At 39.5% G+C, this 21,927-nt stretch overlaps 1 protein-coding gene across 4 annotated transcripts in view; it reads left to right on the top strand.

The window, feature by feature from the left end:
* PRR14L (proline rich 14 like) overlaps window positions 1-21,927 on the top strand; it is a 71,174-nt gene that overhangs the window by 36,380 nt on the left and 12,867 nt on the right. For 3 of the 4 annotated variants that reach the window (XM_058531851.1, XM_058531854.1, XM_058531853.1), the window contains 4 exons: window positions 3,551-8,729; window positions 11,901-11,972; window positions 12,686-12,857; window positions 13,445-13,551. In XM_058531851.1, the coding sequence (XP_058387834.1) occupies window positions 3,551-8,729; window positions 11,901-11,972; window positions 12,686-12,857; window positions 13,445-13,551 (5,530 nt within the window). The remainder of the gene's footprint in view (window positions 1-3,550; window positions 8,730-11,900; window positions 11,973-12,685; window positions 12,858-13,444; window positions 13,552-21,927) is intronic. The other variant, XM_058531852.1, reaches the window with a different exon arrangement.

Genomic DNA, 21,927 nt, shown 5'->3' with positions numbered 1-21,927 from the left:
TTTGCTGAGGAAGATTCTCCCTGAGCTAACATCTGCTTCCAATCTTCCTCTTTATAGACATGAGCCGCCACCACAGCATGGCCACTGACAGACGAGTGGTGTAGGTCAGAACCCAGGAACCGAACCTGGGTCGCAAAGCAGAGCGCACTGAACTTAACCACTAGGCCACCAGGGCTGGCTCAACATAAGCACTTTTTAAATGGTTTTTAATAAAACTAAAAATCCAGGATCTTCAGGTGAGGTCATGAAACTCCTGTGCTTCTAAAAAGGGCCCATACCTCACAGAATACATTTTTTAACCTCCAGTATACCTAATACTTTTTTTTTAAATGTACCACATTTTCTTATTTTTTTATTTTATTTTTATTTTTTTGTGTGTGAGGAAGATCAGCCCTGAGATAACATCCGTGCTAATCCTCCTCTTTTTGCTGAGGGCGACCGGCTCTGAGCTGACATCTATTGCCAATCCTCCTCCTTTTTTTCCCCCCAAAGCCCGAGTAGATAGTTGTATGTCATAGTTGCACATCCTTCTAGTTGCTGTATGTGGGATGCGGCCTCAGCATGGCCGGAGAAGCAGTGCGTCAGCGCGCGCCCGGGATCCGAACCCAGGCCACCAGTAGCAGAGCGCACGCACTTAACCGCTAAGCCACAGGGCCGGCCCTGTACATTTTCTTTATCCATTCCTCCATCAGTGGATACTTAGGTTGTTTCCGATGTCTTGACCACCATAAATAATGCTGAAGTGATCAGGGGTTCAGATATCTTTTCAGAGTGGAATTGCTGGACTGAGTATACCTAATACTTTTAACAACTTCCCTAATCTAATTCTTCATTCAGCCAACATCTATTATGTACCTCAGTGTGCCAAGGTCACTGTCAGGTACTGAGTCTGCAACAATCATTAAGATCCAGTTTCTGCCCTCAAATAGCTCCAGTCTCATGGAGGTGATATATTAAACAAATAATTGAGAAACACTGTTACAGAAGTTTTGATAGGGATATTGTACAAGGGAGTGGGGGCCCAGAGAATGGCTAGCACTAACCAAGTGTGGACTCTGTCTGACACTTCTAAGAGCTTTATGTATATTAACTCATCTAATCTTTACAAGTAGGTAGGTACCATCTTTCTTCCCATATTATAGATGAAGACCAGGTCAGTGTTCCACAGCTTTTTGAAAACTTTCTAATAAACATAAAATTGCCTCAAACTCTTTTTAAAGTTCTCTTTATTTCAAATAAATGTGATTAAAAACAATTCAAAAGAGTGGGCAAGGTATCGTTTTGCTTTCAAGCTGTACACAACTCCTCTTCCCCACCCAATCTACCTCCTCCCTAAGACTGTCGAGTAAGTGGAGAACAGGCATTTTTCCAGCAGGTAGGGCCTCTGAGGGAGAGTCCTGCCTTAAGTGCTTTGCGCAGTAAACAGTTTGAGGAGGGATGAAGAGTTTTAGAGTTTTCCTGAGCAGATACAAGGAGGGATACAGGTAGGATGGTGCTGGCACAGAGAGAGAAGGCCCAGAATATAACCAAATGGTTTAGTGAATGCTACAGCGTCCAGTGGAGAGAATGCTACAGCGTCCAATAGTAAAACCATTGGAGTATTTGTATCTATGCAAGCTTACGGTAACCAGTATACAATTATCCATCTAATATTTGCTGATTGCAAATATTTTTAAATGCTGTGTCCTAGCCTAGTTATTAAGTTTATCGTTTTAACTATTCTCAGGTCCAGTAAAAGCAGAATCAAAAGCAGAGCAAAGGAAGGGCACTTTTCCTTTATATGGCCGGCACTGCACCAGGTGTTGTTTTACATATATTATTTAATTTAATCCTCAAAATAGCACTTCGGTAAGTGTGCTTCCCCTCTTTTTCACAAAGGAGGAAGCTGAGACTCAGAGAGGTAAGTAATATCACAGAGCCCAGCTGGCCTGCCTTGAAGGTTGCTGCCCTTTCAATAATCGCTGCTCTCAGTACCTTTTGAGAAATGGATAGGGAAGCCCAAGGAACACACTATTAATACTCTTTGTTATTTGACCTAATTGTATTTATTAATTCCACAAATATTTATTGAATTCTATTAAGTACCAGGTGTTATGCTGGAAGAGGAGAGACCAAAACAAACCCGATCCTTACCCTCATGAAGTTTATATTCTAGTGAAAATTCAATCTTTACATTGATTTGCATTTTGCTTTATCTGTTTATTGCAGGTTTTCTGTTATGTACATACATATACACATATACACGTGAATGTGTATAGCCTTGAGTTTTTTTTTTTTTAATGAGGTGTGCTCCATTTAACATTAACTTTTTTTTTTTTTTAATTTAATTCCCCCCCCCAAAGCCCCAGTAGATAATTGTATGTCATAGCTGCACATCCTTCTAGTTGCTGTAAGTGGGACGCGGCCTTAGCATGGCCGGGAAGGGGTGCGTTGGTGCGCGCTCGGGATCCGAACCAGGGCCGCCAGCAGCGGAGCGCGTGCCCTTAACTGCTAAGCCACGGGGCCGGCCCAAGTTTGTTTTCTAAAAAGGAAGGAGGGATGAAAATTTTGTAGATTAACAAGTTTGGGGAACTTCTTTATACTGCATCTTATACCTAGGATTTCAAAGAAACTCTGTACAGTAAAACTCCTTTATGAATCGCATTTATATTCTGCTTAGAAAGGTTTTTTGTTTGTTTTTTAATGTCTCATAATGGAAAATTTTAAATTTATTCAGAAGTGGAAAGGAGGATATACTAAACCCCCATGTACTTAGCTTCAGTAATTACTAACTCATGATCAGTCTTGTAGAAAGGCAATTATTGCAAGTAATTGGGTTCAAGACGAGTATTCAACTTACCGATTAATCTCTTTTACATAAGATTTTATGTATAACTGTTCTTCTTTTTAGAGGAATTTTATCTATGACTTATTTAATGTTTATTCAAGTAATAAGATAGTCATCTAATGATATAAACTGTTGTATTGTGAGTCTAATTTATTCATGTTTTACAATAGAAGCTTCTTAAGACTCTGAATTAAGCATATATCTCCATGTTGTAGTCAGCTATCTAGCTAAGTGAGTACAGGTAAGTAACTAACATTTAGAGAAAGGCATTTGTTCAAAATTACCTGTTTCTGCCAGGTATCCTTTTGGCCCTCTGTCATATTTTGCAGAGAAGAACAAAACCAATGGTATTGTGCACTAACTTTGCAATTCTCTTTTTTTTTTTTTTTTAATTTTTTACTTTATTTATTTATTTATTTATTTTTTCCCCCAAAGCCCCAGTAGATAGTTGTATGTCATAGCTGCACATCCTTCTAGTTGCTGTATGTGGGCCTCAGCATGGCTGGACAAGCGGTGTGTCAGTGCGCGCTCAGGATCTGAACCCGGGCCGCCAGCAGCGGAGCGCTGCACTTAACTGCTAAGCCACGGGGCCAGCCCCTTGCAATTCTCTTTTTGAGTTGGATCATTTTTATTGTTGCCATTGGTTGCATGATTAAATTCATGAATGTAGAGCAAATTTTTTTTATGATTGTGTACTGATTTGGATTTATTTCTCTTATGCAGAAGGAAATGTACAGATTACAGCTGAAACTCTACTGAGATCTACTGAAGAAGTACAAGGTATGAAGGTCAATGGGACTAAGATGGATAATAATGAAGGACACAAGAATGGCAATGTGAGTAAAAGTCTCTCAGCTGGGTGCAGCGAATACCCAGAAGTAGACAAAATCATGACCAGTGGTGATGGTTCAGAAACCAGCCCATTAGTTTCCCTAGAGCCTTTAACCTTTGTGGACCCTGGATTAACAGAAGCCACTCCTAAAGAAAAAGAATGTGAAGAATTAAAAACTTGTCCTTCTTGGTTGTCATTATTACCAGGGAACAGTGTCATTTCCAAAGTGGACAATGGGAAGGAAGAGTTTTGTAAATTGAACCTTGTCTGTGAAGCAGATGACAATCACCCACAGATTCTTGGCCACCATAATGAAAAACACAGTTCTGCAAGTGGCAGTCCCAAAGCCGCAAGAAATGTAGTTGTTGTAGAAAATTCTGAAGTTTCGTCTTTCAGATCAAGTTTGTCTGGTCCAGAATCCAGAACAACATCCTTAGAAAAATGTGGTTTTGAAAGTAATGGCTTGCTGAAGGGATCTGCTGAAAAGACGGATAATTCATGTTTTGATGGGGGTGATCTAAGCGAGAACTTGGCTTCTAGGAAAGAAAACGAAGAACAGCTTTTGAACCCCAGGAATGAGCAAGGGGAACTCTTTCTTGTTAATGCCAGGCAACCAGAAGAGGATGCTAATGGTCATTATTCTCTTGAAAAAGAGACCGTTGACTCCCTAAAAGATAATATCCTTGATAACTGTTGTGTTCAAGGCATTATCCATACAGACAGTTCTAGTTCTTTAATGCCGAGTTCTTTTAATGAAGCCACGGAAGTAACGTTAAAAAAAAATGATTTGAAAATCACTTCAGACATTCAGTGTAGTTTGACAAACTATAAGGACCATAGAGAAACTTTTACTAATATGAGCCATCCAGGTGGACACTCTGAAGAAAGCAGTTTTTCTTCCTTGATGCGGATTAAAGAGCCAGAACAGACAACCACTATAGAGCCGAAGATGTTAAGTAAAAAGTTTTACAGTGAAGACTCTAACTCCTTAGTCAGCACCCAGAGAAATCTGAAAGGCGATACCCAATTAAATGAAGCATTGTATAATGAGTTTCTGATTGAAAGAAAATCCCTTGTGAGTTTAATGCCAGAGGACCAGATAAGTCCTGTAAATGAGGTATCGAAACCCAAGAAAAATATTGCTCGATTACCACCACCCCTAGAATTTGATTACAGTCCTGAGTCAGAAAAAGCTGTACAGCCCTTACAAGATGATAGTCTACATTTAGGTGAACAGAGCATTGCCTGTGAGATGAATGAACTTTCTTGTACCGATGAACTGGTTGTAAATGAAGTAGAAAATGAATGTGTTTTAAATCAAGTGTCCCTTAGTTCTCGAGACCACACAAAGTTGCTAGCTGACAAAGAGATGCCTTTAGCAGCAAGCGAGGATTCCCAACAGAGCCATCACCCTCCATTAGAGGATGGAGCAGATGTCATTGCTGATACCCAGACCATTTCCATGAAGACAAAAATGAAAGAAATCTCTCCACCAGGTGACGAAACCTGTGGTGCCTCTTCAAACAGTCCCACCTTAAACATCAAACCAGGAAGCCTAGAAAGAAAAAGTGAAATGGCTGATTCAGGAACAGCAGATCTACATTCCAGACTTCTCTCAAGTAGGAAAGAAGCAGCAGCCTTGCCTCCAGTGGTCTCTGTCATGGAATGTCAAAGTATTCAATCTCAGGATCTCTCTAGCTGTCATTGTATAAGAAGAAATACACCAGAAAAGAGCATGGGTTCTGCTTGTGCTGCTTTTGAGTCCAACAAAATCATCCTGGAAGTTGAAAACTGTTTGGTAACCAAGTATGAAAATGTGTTTCAGCACAGTGATCACCACTCCCAAGGAAGAGAAGTCTCTGTTAAAAGTACCGTCCACGAGGTGACTGATACATTGGAGGAAAGGAAATTTGATGGGAGAGAAACTAAAGGCAGCCTTCCAGAAGATAAGATCAGAAATGAAATGACAGCAGGCATGTCAAATACTGAAGCTTCAAACAAAACCATTCGCGCTACTAGTTACATCCAACCCAGTGAGGAAGGGCTAGAAGGAAAGGAACAGAATATACTCAAAGAGACTGTGTTTTGTAAGTATAGCATTTCTGATTGTGCCACGCAAGAACTAAACCAATCTACAGACATTCCAAGTCCTGAAAAATTGTTGGACCAGCCTCCTACTATTGTGTTCTCCAGTTTTAAAAACATGAACCAAGCAGCTGAAACTCTTGATCAGAAGGCAGATGAAGTCCTTGACTGCCAGAGTAACCCAGACAGACCAGATGCATGCAAAAGTGAAAATAAACCAGCTAAAGCGACTCTAGGTAGTGACCAGAGAGAGACCATCCCAGAGCCTAAAAGAGAGGTAAGTCACAACGAAAAGGATCTGCTAGTCAGTTCAGGTAATAACAACTCATTGTCTGGTGGTAGTCCAGAGAAAGGTGATTTGAAAGGAGCCTTTGAAAGGATTTCTGGTTGTGAGGAGTCGACAGATGGTGTGGTAGATGTCGTCTACACAGACTGTAGAAATAAGCCTGCAGAAGGCACACTGGACATAAAAGCATCTAGTACATTTGATGGTGCTGCAAGGCAAGATAGACTGGCATTACATGAAACCTCAAGGAGTACCCTGTCTCAGAGAGAACTGAATCCTGCATTTACAGGAATGATTGACCAGGATTCGGATTTCCCAGATACTACTTCCTCTACAGTGGAATCTCTTGAAATAGAAAAATCATGTGAGGATAAAGTATGCAGATCATTAAAAGATTGTGAAATGGAAGTGTGTGCAGACTCTTGTGCCCATGAGATAGAGTGTATTGCAGATCATGAACCAAATATAAGAATATTGGATAGAGTAAATGTGTCTTTAAATTATATTCATCATGAACAGCAAGTTAAAGAAGCATCTCTGAGAGAAACACAAGGAATGATTGAAGGATCAAAACTAGAAATAAATTCTGAGTTTCACAAGGAAAATACCTTTGGAATTTCCTCAAAAGAATTGATGTCTTTTAGATGCCGAGATGAGAACTCTGTTCCCCCAGGGAGCCTGAAATCCATTGAGATAATGCCTTTGTGTCTGTCTTCTCAAGAAAATTCAGAAACTAATATTAATAGTGAAGAAAGCAACCTGAAAAATCTTTTAAAACAAAAAGATGGTGAGATGCTTTGTGAAAATGTAAAAGACTGCACAGTCCTGCCTGAGATGAAAGGAGGAGCATCAAGGGATATGAGTCATCCTAGTGAAGGAAACAGCATAGACATCAGTGTGAAAAATTTGCCTTTGACAATGGAAACAGAAACTACAGTGAAAGGTGAAGAAACCAAAGAACATCAGAGGGGACCACTGGGTCACTTAACTGCTGGGGAGGAATCTAAGGAGATGATTGCCAGAGAAGATGGCCACAGTGATAATGTGAGTGAGATTTCTCAGACCCACTTTAAATCTCAGAGGATGCTTGGTGATGCCGAAGAACAGAGCCAGAGGATTTTGGACCACATGTTGCAGAAGGAAGAGGAATATATACATCAAAAAGAAGCACATACAAGATTGGAACAATGCACATCACCTAATATGTTGTCAGATGAGGTGCAAAGTAAGAACCAACCTAAAGATTGTAAAGATGAGTTCCCCATGATGAAAGAAATCACCCCAGCAAAGCTGGCCAAGGGTGACATTGCTGCACGGTTTCAGAAGTTGAAAGACCCAAAGGAGGAAAGCTTGTGTCATCCATTAAAAAAGGCCATTAAGTTGTGCACAGGTCCTTGCCTTTGTGGTGCCCCCCGGAAAACACAAGACCCCAACTCTGCTAGGTATGATGAAATCCACGGTGCCTTTGGGAACACTTCACATCGGAAGGTAGTGCTTCCCGTAAAGAAGCAGCCCCATCGAACGTGTAAGCAAGTTTCCTGTCAGGAGCAAGTCAACATGGGGAGAAAAGTGAGTAAAATCAGAAGTTCTGCCTTGTTAAAGAGTTCCTCTGAAACCATTCCCACGAAAGCACACAGATTTCTCAGTTCACATACTGTGTCTACACCCACACGACTGGAACCTGAAACAGTACCTACCGGGAGCTTAATTAGCCATATACCAAAGCAGAAGGCTACTCCATGCCATCCCTTGAGGAGCCTGAATGTTAGGAAGCCTACCAAAGAATCAGCCTTACTAAACAAGCTGTCTGTCCTTGCCTCCAAACTGGCCCCAGCCACAAAGACCCAGAAACTAAGGCATCGGTATTCCTCTGAACTTCTTCCAGTGGCTAAAAGCTACAAGCGACTCAGATATAAAAGACTCCTGGATGGATTTTCATACACTAAAATGCAGTTGAATCCATATTTGGCAGCTAGTGGATGGGATAAGTGGCCTAACAGTAAGCCTTTGACACTTTATTCTCTCGAAGCCATCAAAATGAGTTTCATAGATTTGAGCAACAAGATGCCATCACTGCTGTTTGGTTCTGAAATCTTCCCAGTATCCTTTCATGTGAAATCAGGCTCTGAGTGCATGGCTGAGTCCCCAAGGACTTTTCCTGAGCATTGTGCTCCAACGAGGCTCACCTTAGGAGAGGCCACCCAGTGCCCATCTCAACCTCCCAAGTGGACCTTTTCTGTCTTCTTGTCCCATGGTTGCCCTGGGATGGCCACATTCAGGGAAGACACTGGCCTCCATGGTCAGGCACATGCCCAGGCTCCTCCACACCCTCTGGTTCCTCTCCAAGACTATGGGGGCACTGCCGTAGTCCAGACCAGAGCAGGCCGCTCTGTCCTTGGCCTTCATACGCTTCTAGCACTTTGTTCCCCTGGGTGTTACCGAATCTGGACAAAAAAACGGAGCTTCTCTGGTCACATGCCTACTATGCAGAGGCTCTTCATGACCCAGGTTACACAGGGCTTGAAAGGGTTAAGGTCTCCAGCCTCCATAGCAGACAAGGTCTTCTGTTCTCTGCCCAACTCGGTGGGCCGAGTACTGTCCATTTGGAGCCAGCATGGGCCTTCTGCCTGCCCCTTCAAGATCTCTGCTCTTCATTCCACTCACAGCAAGCAGCAGCCAAGTCTGGGCACCATAAGCAGGTAAAATCTGTTCCCTATTCTTTGCAAATGTCCCATGTTCGCTTCCTGCCATTGGGGGGAGGAGGAGGGAACTACTGGAAATGCAGAGCAATTTGGAATCTTTGTGTCTGCATTTTCTGTTTACCTTGCCAAATCTCTGCTGAGAAAATGCAACAGTAATTCTTAAGTGTAGACCTCTCTGATTTTCCATTTTTCTGGAAAATCTACTCCTATATTTTGTGCCATTCTGTTTTCTGTCCATTTCATTCTGCAAACCATCAAATCTTTTGAATCTCTTTTTTCCTCTTGCCCCCACCTTGCAAAGAACAAACACCATTACTAGTTAAAGGCTATAAATAGTGACAAATAATGGCTTGTAACTATATCGTAGTCACAGAGTATTATACAGCCAGCACCTAACTTGGTGTTTGGTATGTAAAGGATACAGTATAAATATTTTTTTAGATTAATTATATAGTTATCACCAAATCTAGTTTATGAACCTCTGCATTTCTTTCTGGAGCAGAGAGGCTTCAAAGATTGGAATTTACATACTATAGTTGTAGAATTTATAGAATTTTAAGTGAACTGGAAAAGAGTTCTTGTGGTTTGACGACAGAATAGTTGAAAATAATTTCACCAATATCATTTTATATTCTAATTGAAAATAAGAGAAAAAAAAGAATTTGAGAGTTATATCCCTAAAAAACTGCTTTAGACATAATAGATAAGTCCTCCTGTTTGTAATCCTTTGGATAAACAGAAACTTAAATTTTTTTTAATTTGCCCCTAATATTGCTATACAGTCATGGATCACTTAACAACAGGGATATGTTCTGAGAAATGTGTCCTTAGGCGATTTTGTCATTGTGTGAATATTATAGAGTGTACTTACACAAACCTAGATGGCATAGCCTACTGCACACCTAGGCTATATGGTACTAATCTTATGGGACTACTGTCATATATATGGTCTGTCGTACATGCGATCTGTCCATCGTTGACTGAAACGTTGTTATGCAGTGCATGACTATAGTATAAAACTTCAACAACAAAAAAGCCTTAAAATTCTGAATAGACTAAGAGAGGCCTTGTTCTTTGTGTATCTGGGCAGTCTCTTATGCAGAATAATTCTTTGTCATTAAAAAGCTGCTGGTGCATGTTGTGAACTTCCCCAGGCAGCTTAGTGGAAAACTAAATAAATAAATGGGTTTTGGAAAAACACCCTGGAACCTGAATGTGGCTGATTGAAATTGAAAGATGAATTACTATTGTAAGTACTTGTCCAAAGTTAATAGAAAAATGTTCGCTTCTTTATAATGCAGCCATAAAAATACATTAGAATGAATCAAATTGTTTTAAATGATAGTATACTGCTTTTATTTTGTCTAGTTTGTTGCTGTGCCTCTAAAATCTCATAATTGCTCTCTGCTCTGTGTCTGTGATACACAGCTTTAAATCATGTTTCTGTCTGTGTTCATTCCTGAGGTTAGTGTCGAGGATGGTTACTCACTTCACCCTGTGAAGGTGTGTGGCCCTTTCGCCTTTCTTCCTCTTCCAGAACTCGTTCCCACTTGACTTTTCTGTTTCCTCGTATGAAATATTTTCCCTCTCCCTTACTACCTGTGTCTGGCTTTTTTTTTTTTTTTAATTAAAAAGTTTTTTTTCATTTTTAAATTAAGAAAAAAATTTTTTTAATTTATTTTATTTTTATTAATTTGAGTGGAATGTAGAGGGGTGGTGTTTATAGGGACTTGTTCTTCTCATTGGCTCTAAAAGTGTCTTAACATCATATATCCTTGGCTTAGAGTATAGAAGTTTGCTGTTTTTCTAAACACACTTAGAAATATTAAGCATGATAAACTGGGTAGCCCCAAAAAGCAAGACTTAACAAAGTCCTTAAAATTAAATTAATTTATGTTTCCATAGGATTTTCTTATTTGGACCTTATTCTCCAGTACTCTATAATATAGGTTGAATAGGCATCTGGTTTATTTTTTTTACAGATGTTGAGACTGAGGAACATGGTTTTTTCTAACTCAGATCACTCAGCTGCTGAATGTTTCAGCTGAGCTAGACCTAGAACCCAGGTCTTCTGATTTCTGCTTTGGTCAGCTCCTTTTCCAGTACTCCACCCTGCCTCTCTTTCCTTTTATCGTACTCAGGGAATCCTGAGTTGGTGCTAAACATTCTAAAAATTTGAATTATCTGTGTTTTTCCTAGCCATGGAACAAATTTCTCTTATTTCTAAGAGGAGATGGATTATATGGTCATCATACCAACACCATATTAATTAAACCTGTACTGTGTTCTGCATTCAGTAGAAACTGATAGAAGTTTTACTTTGAGAGGCACAAAAAATTCTTCAGTGTCACAGATTAATGTATCTATAAGTGATTAATACTATTCTTTCATCTATAAAAAGCTTAATTATAAAGGAACCAACCTGTCAACAGTTTTCATCTAGATAGCCATGTCTTATGTGGAGCTTGGCTTTAAAGATTTTATTTATTTTATTTTTTCCCCCCAAAGCCCCAGTAGATAGTTGTATGTCATAGCTGCACACCCTTCTAGTTGCTGTATGTGGGACTCGGCCTCAGGATGGATGGAGAAGTGGTGCCTCGATGCGCACCCGGGATCCGAACCCGGGCCGCCAGCATCGCAGCGCGCACACTTAACCACCAAGCCACAGGGCCGGCCTGGAGCTTGGCTTTAAAGAAAATAAAATTTCTTCATAATTTTTTGTAAGGTTATAGAAATTGGCTGATTTTATTGTAATAGAGTACAGAGCTGAATAGTATAAGATATTTATACTATTATATAAAGTATATATGTATAAATTTTTTTTTTTTACTCTTTAATTAAAATACATGTTCAACAACTTGATTAGAAGGTATAAGGCTCAAAATCATTCTTGTTCCTCTCCTTTCTCTATTCTCTCTTCTTCTCTCCCTACCTTCTTTGTTTCAGTTAGAAAATAATCTTCTTGTCAGCCGGCCTCCCTTCCAGTGATGGGCACATAAAATGTAATTCTTGTGGCTGGGAGGTTTTCATCTTTCTGAGTGACTGACATTGCTTGTCTTCCAAGGGCTCTAATTGAGTGTCATGTGCCAGTGCTCACAAAGGCATCTAAACCTTTTCTGTTGTTCCACTGCCCTAACTTATTGCTTTTATCCTTTTGCTTCACCTCAGCCACACCATGTTACCATATGTGCCTCTTCCAGGCATAGAAGCTACTTATAATACCAGCGGCAGTCAGATGAGGTAAGCTTCCAATGGTGCCTGGCACATGAGGGCTTGCAGAGAGAGAGAGAGAGAGAGAGAGAGAGAGAAAGAGAGAGAGAGAGAGTGTGTGTGTGTGTGTGTGTGTGTGTGTGTGTGTGTGTGTGTGAGAGAGAGAGAGAGAGAGAGAGAGAGGGCACATACCTGAGTGTACGTGCTAGCAGATGACATGGGTCAGGCATGACATGATTCTAACCTCTTATTCTTCTAAACCTAATCTGAGATTCAAATGTATTTCATTACAAATAGTGACTAAGGATGTGTAATCAATACCATTTAATGGGAAAGAAGTCAAAATTACTCGTAGCCACCTCGTACCTCAAGTTTCCTCTCCAGCTATTTCTTGGTCAGTTGGCCAACTTCAGTGCCTGGACGGGATTGATCTCATCTGAGCACAATTCATTTGTTCAGTTCACTGAATTTCTTCTTCCTCCAAAAAATCTGTTCCTTTTTACATTTTTGTTTATCACTCTGCTCCATATCAATGAAATGGATTGACCACATTCTTCTAACTTTTTACATATGCAGACACAGGCTATGTCTTGCAGTGACTAGAAAACAGTTTGACTGGAAATGTCATTGCTGGAAAGAGGGAAAGTCTTCAACTTTAGTCTGGATATTGAGTTGAATGTGCTAAGGTAGAAAGTGAACTCATCTCACATTTTTCTTCTCTGTTTTTCTCTCTGTGGTGCTAGGCTTGAGCCTTCATTCTCTGCCTTGGTACCAAAGTCTTGCTTGGTAACAGAATCAGCTGTCAGCAAGCTCTTGCTTTCAGCCTCTGAGTTCCAGGTTCCTGGATTTGATGAGCTGGATGGTGTGACAGCAGCCTGCCCCCGGCCACAGAGCAGCCCTCCAGAACAGAAAGAGGTAAATGTAAAATGCTAGTGGGGTCAGGTGATGGTCGCACTGGAGGTGTCCATCGATGACTACAGATCACATGATAGGTACAGACCGGCCCCTAAGTATCTTTACTTACCACCTTTAGCTTCAGCTGAGTACTGGAGATTACCAAGACAGGAGTTTTTCTGCTCAGCTTCCAAAGGATACCCTGGATCTCCTAATCTATGTTGTTTTCCAGATCCTTTTTTCTTGACAACAGCATTTAACAGTGTTTAGAGAATTGGACCACAGAGCTGCTTCATGTATTCAAAGAAGATGAGTGAACGATGGTGTTCTTCAGTTTTGTGATATCTGCTGTCTCCAATAGCTGCAAACTTTCATATTGATAATCTCAATATCTGAACTGAATGTACAAATTCTATCATAATAATATAAAGGGAGATAGTTGCTGAAAACACTGTCAGCAAGAGTAGGAGGGGGAGCTTTGTCATAAACTACTTCTTAGAGTCATCTATAAACTGAGGAAGCGATATCTTGAGTGTCAAGAAAAGGGACTTTATATTTTTAAAATGTCTTACAACTTGACCATCTTTCTTCTTAACCCTTAAAAATAGGCTGAGCCAGAGAAGAGGCCAAAGAAAGTCTCACAGATTCGCATCCGGAAAACCATTCCTAAGCCAGATCCTAATCTTACCCCCATGGGCCTTCCTCGACCCAAAAGGTGAGCTCCTTCTCTAGTATAAACTAGGTTCACTTTTTTGGAAAATTGTTTTTAGTGGAATATAATGACGCTTTAAGGAGTCATATACTCTGAGCCATTTATTATACTTACAGGAATTTATTCAAAAGAATTAAATGGGCCGGCCCTGTGGCTAAGTGGTTGGGTGCTCACGCTCTGCTGCTGGCGGCCCGGGTTCGGATCCCAGGTGCACACCGACGCACCGCCTCTCCGGCCATGCTGAGGCTGTGTCCCACATACAGCAACTAGAAGGATGTGCAGCTATGACATACAAATATCTACCGGGGCTTTGGGGGGAAAAAATAAATAAATAAAATCAAAAAAAAATTAAATGGTAATGTGGCCAGAGATTTATGTACAAGGATATTGTAATGCATTCATATTCATTTTTATTGACTCACTGTGCCAGGTATTGTGCTGTCCCTTTGCGTACATAATCTCAGTTCATCCTCCAACAATGCTGAGAGATAAGCACTATTGTCCTCAGGTTTAGGTGAAGATATCCAGGCTCAGTGGTTAAGAAACTTGTGTTAGGCTCTAGTGTCAGTCATGGCACATGTGGTTTCTGTCTCACACAGATTTTACCCACCCCTACAGCCCAGGCTCCCAACACTCTCCACATACAACTGAGGAGGGACCTATATGTCACGAGGGAAAGAAGTTTAACTTTTTAGAAAATGCCAGATCCGTGTTGTTTATGGTCTATATTATAGCCTTTAAAAATTTGGTTTCTAGGGCCAGCCCCATGGGTTAGTGGTTAAGTGCGCGCGCTCCACTGCTAGCAGCCCGGGTTTGGATCCCGGGCGCGCACCGACGCACCACTTCTCCGGCCATGCTGAGGCCGCATCCCACATACAGCAACTAGAAGGATGTGCAGCTATGACATACAACTATCTACTGGGGCTCTGGGGGAAAAAATAAATAAATGAAAAAAAAAAAAAAGAACTTATCTGTAAAATGTAAATAAGAATTCCCAACACTTAAGATTGCTGTACAGTCTAATTGAGAAAAATATGTGTACTGTATCTATTATATTGCTTCACACAACACAAATGCAATAAATAATTAACTCTTATTATGATCATGATTGATGTTCCACTTTTCCCATGTGGTTTTTATCTTAATGCATTATATTTTTATCATACAATTCTTTTATTGATCACCCTACCATATATCTTTTCAAGAGAAATTTTTAAAATATTTCAGTTATCCTACATTGAATAGTGCTCATTACTGGAACAAAATAGGATTCAGTATTGGATGTATTCTGTCTTGAGTTTATGTGTGGATATAAGTTCTGGAAAATCTTGTTTATGTAAATAAGTGGTTGGGAGTGAAGAGGGTTTTAATATAGTGATGACGTTCAATCCTTTCAACTTCTATCAAGTAATATGCCAAAAAAAAAAAATCACAGAGTGACCTATCATCAAATTATATTTAATGATTTATCACCTAACTTTTTAGAAAACAAAGGATTGGAAAACCTGACTCACTTGGGTTCTGTTACCCAGGCATTAGAGACACTTGGTGTCTCAGCATATGGGAGGTACACCAAAATGATCTGACCAGTAAATGTCAACGGCCTAATAATTTAGATGTTCCTCTTTCACTTAAAGGCACTTTATTTAACCCAATATAATGAAAGGGGGTTGAAAAAATAAGATTTTTAATAAACCATTGCCTAAGAAATCTTTTTTTTTAATTGATGTTTTAATAGTTTATAACATTGTGAAATTTTTGGTTGTACTTTTTTTTGTTTGTCCATCACTATATACATGTCTCCCTTCACCCCTTGTGCCCACCCCATACCCCCATTGCCCCTGGTAACCACAATGCAGTTTTCTCTGTCCATGTGTTGGTTTATATTCCACATATGAGTGCGATCATACATTGTTTGTCTTTCTCTTTGTGGTTTATTTCACTTAACATAATACCCTCCAAGTCCACCCATGTTGTTGCAAATGGGACGATTTTGTCTTTTTTTATGGCTGAGTAGTATTCCATTGTATATATATACCACATCTTCTTGATCCAATCATCAGTCAAGGGACACGGGTTGCTTCCACTTCTTGGCTATGGTGAATAATGCTGCACTGAACATAGGGGTGCATAAGCCTCTTTGGATTGTTGATTTCAGGTTCGTTGGTTAGATTCCCAGTAGTGGGATAGGTAGATCACATAGGGTATTTCTATTTTTAATTTTTTGAGGAATCTCCATCTGTTTTCCATAGAGCCTGCACCAGTTTGCATTCCCACTAGCTGTGTGTGAGGGTTCCAGTTTCTCCACATCCTCTCCAACATTTGTTGTTTTTTGTCTTGGTGGTTATAGCCATTCTAACAGGTGTGAGGTGATATCTTAGTGTTGTTTTGATTTGCATTTCCCTGATGATTAGTGATGTTGAACATCTTTTCATGTGCCTATTGGCCATCTGTGTATCTTCTTTGGAAAAGTATCTGTTTTTTTCCTCTGTCCATTTTTTGACCAGATTGATGATTTTTTGTTGTTCAGTTTTGTGAGTTCTCTATATGTTATGGACATTAACCCTTTGTCAGATATATGTTTTGCAAATATTTTCTCCCAGCTGGTGGGTTGTGTATTCATTTTGATCCTGGTTTCATTTGTCTTGTAGAAGCTCTTTAATCTGATAAAGTCCCACTTGCTTATTTTTTCTTTAGTTTCCCTAGTCTGGGTAGGCATGTCATCCGAAAAGATTCCTTTATGACCAATGTCAAATAGTGTGTTGCCTATATTTTCTTCTATGAGTTTTATAGTTTCAGGTCTCACCTTCAGGTCTTTGATGCATTTTGAGTTAATTTTTGTGAATGGCGATAGCAGGTGGTCCACTTTCATTCTTTTGCATGTGCCTGTCCAGTTTTCCCAGCACCATTTATTGAAGAGACTTTCTTTCTCCATTGTATGTTCTTAGCTCCTTTGTCAACAATTAGCTGTCCGTATATGTGTGGTTTTATTTCTGGGCTTTCAATTCTGTTCCATTGATCTGTATGTCTGTTTTTGTACCAGTACCATGCTGCTTTGATTACTATTGCTTTGTAGTATGTTTTGAAGTCAAGGATTGTGATGCCTCCAGCTTTGTTCTTTTTTCTTAGGATTGCTTTAGCTATTCAGGGTCTTTTGTTGCCCCGTATGAATTTTAGTGTTCTTTTTTCTATTTCTGTGAGGAATGTCCTTGGGATTCTGATTGAGATTGCATTGAATCTGTAGATTGCTTTAGGTAGTATGGACATTTTAACTATGTTTATTCTTCCAATCCATGTGCATGGCATGTCTTTCCATTTCTTTATGTCATCATCGATTTCTTTCAATAATGTCTTGTAATCTTTGTTGTATAGGTCTTTCACCTCCTTGGTAAGATTTATTCCTAGATATTTTATTCTTTCCGATGCAATTGTAAATGGTAATATCTTTTTGAGCTCTCTTTCTGTTAGTTCGTTATTAGCATACAGAAATGCAACTGATTTTTTTTTTTTTTAAGATTTTATTTATTTATTTTTGCCCCCCAAAGCCCCAGTAGATAGTTGTATGTCATAGCTGCACAACCTTCTAGTTGCTATATGTGGGACGCGGCCTCAGCATGGCCAGAGAAGTGGTGCCTTGGTGCACGGCCGGGATCCAAACCCGGGCCGCCAGCAGCGGAGCATGCGCACTTAACTGCTAAGCCACGGGGCCGGCCCTGCAACTGATTTTTTAGATTGATTTTGTACCCTGTGATTTTGCTGTGGTTGTTGATTATTTCTGATAGTTTTCCAATGGATTCTTTAGGGTTTTATGTATATAAAATCATGTCCTCTGCAAACAGTGAGAGTTTCACTTCTTCATTGCCTGTTTGAATTCCTTTTATTGCTTTTTCTTGCCTAATTGCTCTGGCCTAAACCTCCAGTACTATGTCAAATAAGAGTGGTGAGAATGGGCAGCCTTGTCTTGTTCCTGTTCTCAGAGGAGTGGCTTTCAGCCTTTCCCAGTTGAGTATGATGTTGGCTGTGGGTTTGTCATAAATAGCCTTTATTATGTTGAGGTACTTTCCTTCTATACCCATTTTGTTGAGAGTTTTTATCATAAATGGATGTTGTATCTTGTCAAATGCCTTCTCTGCATCTATTGAGATGACCATGTGGTTTTTATTCTTTGTTTTGTTGATGTGGGGTATCACGTTGATTGATCTGCAGATGTTTAACGATCCCTGCGTCCCTGGTATAAATCCCACTTGATCATGGTGTATGATCTTTTTAATGTATTGCTGTATTCGGTTTGCCAATATTTTGTTGAGGATTTTTGTATCTATGTTCATCAGCGATATTGGCCTGTAATTTTCCTTCTTTGTATTGTCTTTGTCTGGCTTTGGTATCAGGGTGATGTTGGCCTCATAGAATGAGTTAGGAAGTGTGCCATCTTCCTCTATTTTTTGGAATAGTTTGAGAAGGATGGGTATTAAATCTTCTTTGGATATTTGGTAAAATTCACCAGAGAAGCCATCTGGTCTTAGACTTATTTTGGGGGGAGGTTTTTGATTACTGTCTCAATCTCTTTACTTGTGACTGGTCTATTCAGATTCTCCATTTCTTCTTGGTTCCGTTTGGGAGGTCATATGAGTCTAAGAATTTATCCATTTCTTCTAGATTGTCCAATTTGTTGGCATATAGTTTCTCATAGTATTCTCTTATAATCCTTTGTATTTCCATGGTATCCATTGTAATTCCTCCTCCTTCATTTCTTTCTGTTTGTTTGTTTGTTTTTGTTTTGTTTTTGTGAGGAAGATCAGCCCTGAGCAAACATCCGTGCTAATCCTCTTTTTGCTGAGGAAGACTGGCTCTGAGCTAACATCTATTGCCAATCCTCCTCCTTGTTTTTCCCCAAAGCCCCAGTAGATAGTTGTATGTCATAGTTGCACATCCTTCTAGTTGCTGTATGTGGGACGTGGCCTCAGCATGGCCGGAGAAGCAGTGCGTCGGTGCGCGCCCGGGATCCAAACCCCGGCCGCCAGTAGCAGAGCACGCGCACTCAACCGCTAAGCCACGGGGCTGGCCCTCCTCTTTCGTTTCTAATTTTATTTATTTGAGCCTTTTCTCTTTTTTTCTTAGTAAGTCTGGCTAAGGGTTTGTCAATTTTATCTTCTCAAAGAACCAACTCTTTGTTTCATTAATCCTTTCTACTATTTTTTTGGTCTCAATTTCATTTATTATTTATTTCATCTGCTCTGATTTTTATTATTTCTCTCCTGCTGGCTTTGGGCTTTGTTTGTTCTTCTTTTCTAAGAAATCTTTTTTGATAAAATGCTTTTGTTACTTCAAGTATGCTTTTGTCAAAAAACCTTGAAGTTGCAGGTTTAGTGCATTAAATTTATGGAAAATCCTTGACATATGACTGAATTGGCAAAGGGAATTTGTATTATTCAAGCCCATCAGCCAAATCATTCTTGCTTCCTAATGTTTCTGTTCCCAGTTCAAGCAAATGTTTTAATTTGTACATTTAATAAAATGATACAAACCATTGAGAAATGAATTATGGAACACATCTTGTGAGGTAGATTGCTAAAAGCCATAAATCAAAATTAAAATTATGTATAAGAAATATAATTAACTTATCCACTTTAATAATACATTATTATAACATGATAATGCTATTTCTCATTACTGAATTTATAATAAAGCAATATAATGTGCAACTAAATAAATTATGAAGTAAGGAGTACGGTAGAAAGCATGATATTGCTTCAGTAGATGTGTGTGCATGTACAAATCAAACTCTCTTATTAGACTTTTAGGAACAAGTAAGAATTATGTAAAAAATCAGAAATAAATCCATTAACTTTATAAATCTCATGATTGCTTCAATATATGATGTAGGAGAAAAGTATATTTTGACAAACCAACTGGCGTGGCAGTTGTTGTTAACAAGGTAGAAGTTAATGTTTTATAAGATGAAATAGACAAGGATTGAGTAATTGAATTAAATATTTCTTCCATGATTTGATAAAAGTTTATACCTTAAGGAAATTACTTAACATTTTTTTCTGTGGGTTTTATATACTTCATCTCACGTTTGATAGTCCCAATAAATATTTCGGTTATGTTTTTTTTTTTAAAGAAGAATCAGCTATCAAGTGGAACTTTTCTAAGTAAGAGTGTTAATTAGAATTGAGAATAGCTTGAAAAAAACATTGTGTGCAATTAAATACATGAACGAGCTATTTTTGGTGTTTGAAGCTCTCTTTCGTAAATAGTATCTCTTTCATAAGCAGGCATTGTTTGATGATAATCAGGAGGTGAATGAGGCAAAGTCACTCTGACAACCGCATTCCAAAACACATCTGAAATCAGAATGTCTTAACACCAGCCAAAGTACCCTCTGTCTAAAGCCCCACTCTTCTCTTATAATGGAACTGTGTGTAAGATGGGGAAAGACAAGTCCAAGACAGGTCTACAGTAATTTCATTAATCTCTGAAGAGGGCTTAGCAAGATCAGTGATTTGATTCATATAACAAAGTAGAATTTGGGATGGATAGGGGCTGTTCTGAAAGAATTGTGGGAATGGAGAAATCTGCATGAGCATTCAAGGACACTTCTCATATGTATCACTTTTAGGAAATTAATGATTGAGAGATTTGAGTCCCCTAAAATTGGGTTCCTGTTCACTCTTTGTGCACTAGAGTGAAGAGCACTGGTCTAGGGTATTTAGTAGCAACCTTATTTAGCTCTTAGGGGTTTTACCTTAGTGTCAAGTATCAGTCCAGGTCCAATCAGGAGACAGAAACCACACAGTATTTTAAACAGGGGAAGTTTAATATAAAGTATTAAACTATAACAGGAGAGTAGCCATAGAGATGTACAGAGAATTCTGAAGGGTACCCTCGGGCTGAGGAGAGTACTTCAAGAAGGACGAACTTGGAAGGGGGCCACCTCCCCCAATTTGGGGTTTAGACTTTGTTGGAGAAGGTGTGGTTGCAGCCTATTGGAGGGCTGGGTTACCAAGGCCAGAGCCGGGCAAGAAGGAAACAACAACCTTCTGGGGCACGGATGAGCTGAAGTGGGCAGGCACGCAAGGGGAGTTGCTGCTGTGGGTGCATTGCCTGGTGTGTGTGGTGTTTGCTTCAAGAGGGTCACAGAAAACAGCCCTCAGGAACTTGAGGTGCCACCACAGGCTTAAGGAAGCCTAGAGTACCCCATCTTGTGTTGGGAAGCATGTAGCATGGTGATCACCAGGCCAGGGCTGTAAGGGCACTAAGGGACTACATGCTCTGACCACACAGCTGAGGCTAAGCCCCTCCAAATGCAGCCCCCTCCCACCCTCAGACACCCCAACACACATACACCAATGATGGGCCATGGAGCAGGAGTAAGGGAAAAAGAGCTCACCAGAACCACGAAGAGAAGCTCCCTTCCTCTGCAGTGTTCCTCCAGTTCCCACTTCTGCCAAAGCTTAGCATCATACTCACTGTAAAGAAGAAATTGCTTACCGTCCAAGATTCCATTACCCCAGAGCAGGTACTGAGGGGTGCATTTTGAGCTGAGAAGCAATAATTTGATAATTGGCACATTCCAGTATACATCTGACCACATTCACTTGACCAAGAGCTATTTTTTTAAGAAGAGGTTTGAATAAATGGAAAGGCATGTATTTAACCAATTAACAAAAATAAAGAAGCAAGAATAGCCTGGAAAACTCAGAACAAGACTGAAATAAGAGAGTACTAGTCCTAAGAGATATTAAAATATATTGTAAAATCTCAATAATTAAAACAGTATGATACCAGAGCATAAATATACAAATTGGTAAAACAAAATAGAAGGTCCAGAAATAGACATAATACATGGATAAATTTAGTACATGACAAAGATGTCCACTCAAATCAGTGGTGAAAAGATGGACTATTCGATAAAATGCTACTGGGACAACTGGGTAGCCATTTTAAGAGTAAGAAAGTTGGATCTATACCTCAGACCTTTCACCAGAGTAAACTCCAAATGAAATCAGTTTTAAATGAAAACAAATCAAACTGTAAGAATACTTGGAGAAACCTTAGGAAATTTCTAACTAGAGTGGCTAACTATAACACAAAATCCAGAAGCATAAAACAAAAGTCTGAAAAATATATTTCATAAAAATGCAGTACTTCTGTTGGGAAAAAAAGAAACCCACCATAAACAGACTCAAAACACAAACTCATAATTAATTAGATAGGAGGAATCCTTTCACAATGTATATGTATATCAGATCATCACAATGTACACTTTAAATATCTTACAATTTTATTTGTCAAATATACCTCAAAAAACTGAAAAAAGAAAGCATTCAGTAAAAAACCCACAAAATCATATCTCAAAAGGCTGATTTACACACA

This window comes from Diceros bicornis, chromosome 35 (genome assembly GCF_020826845.1).
Source record: "Diceros bicornis minor isolate mBicDic1 chromosome 35, mDicBic1.mat.cur, whole genome shotgun sequence".
NCBI lineage: Eukaryota > Metazoa > Chordata > Mammalia > Perissodactyla > Rhinocerotidae > Diceros > Diceros bicornis.
Note: the sequence above shows the minus strand (reverse complement) of the source record. Positions and strands in the feature narration are given on the sequence as shown.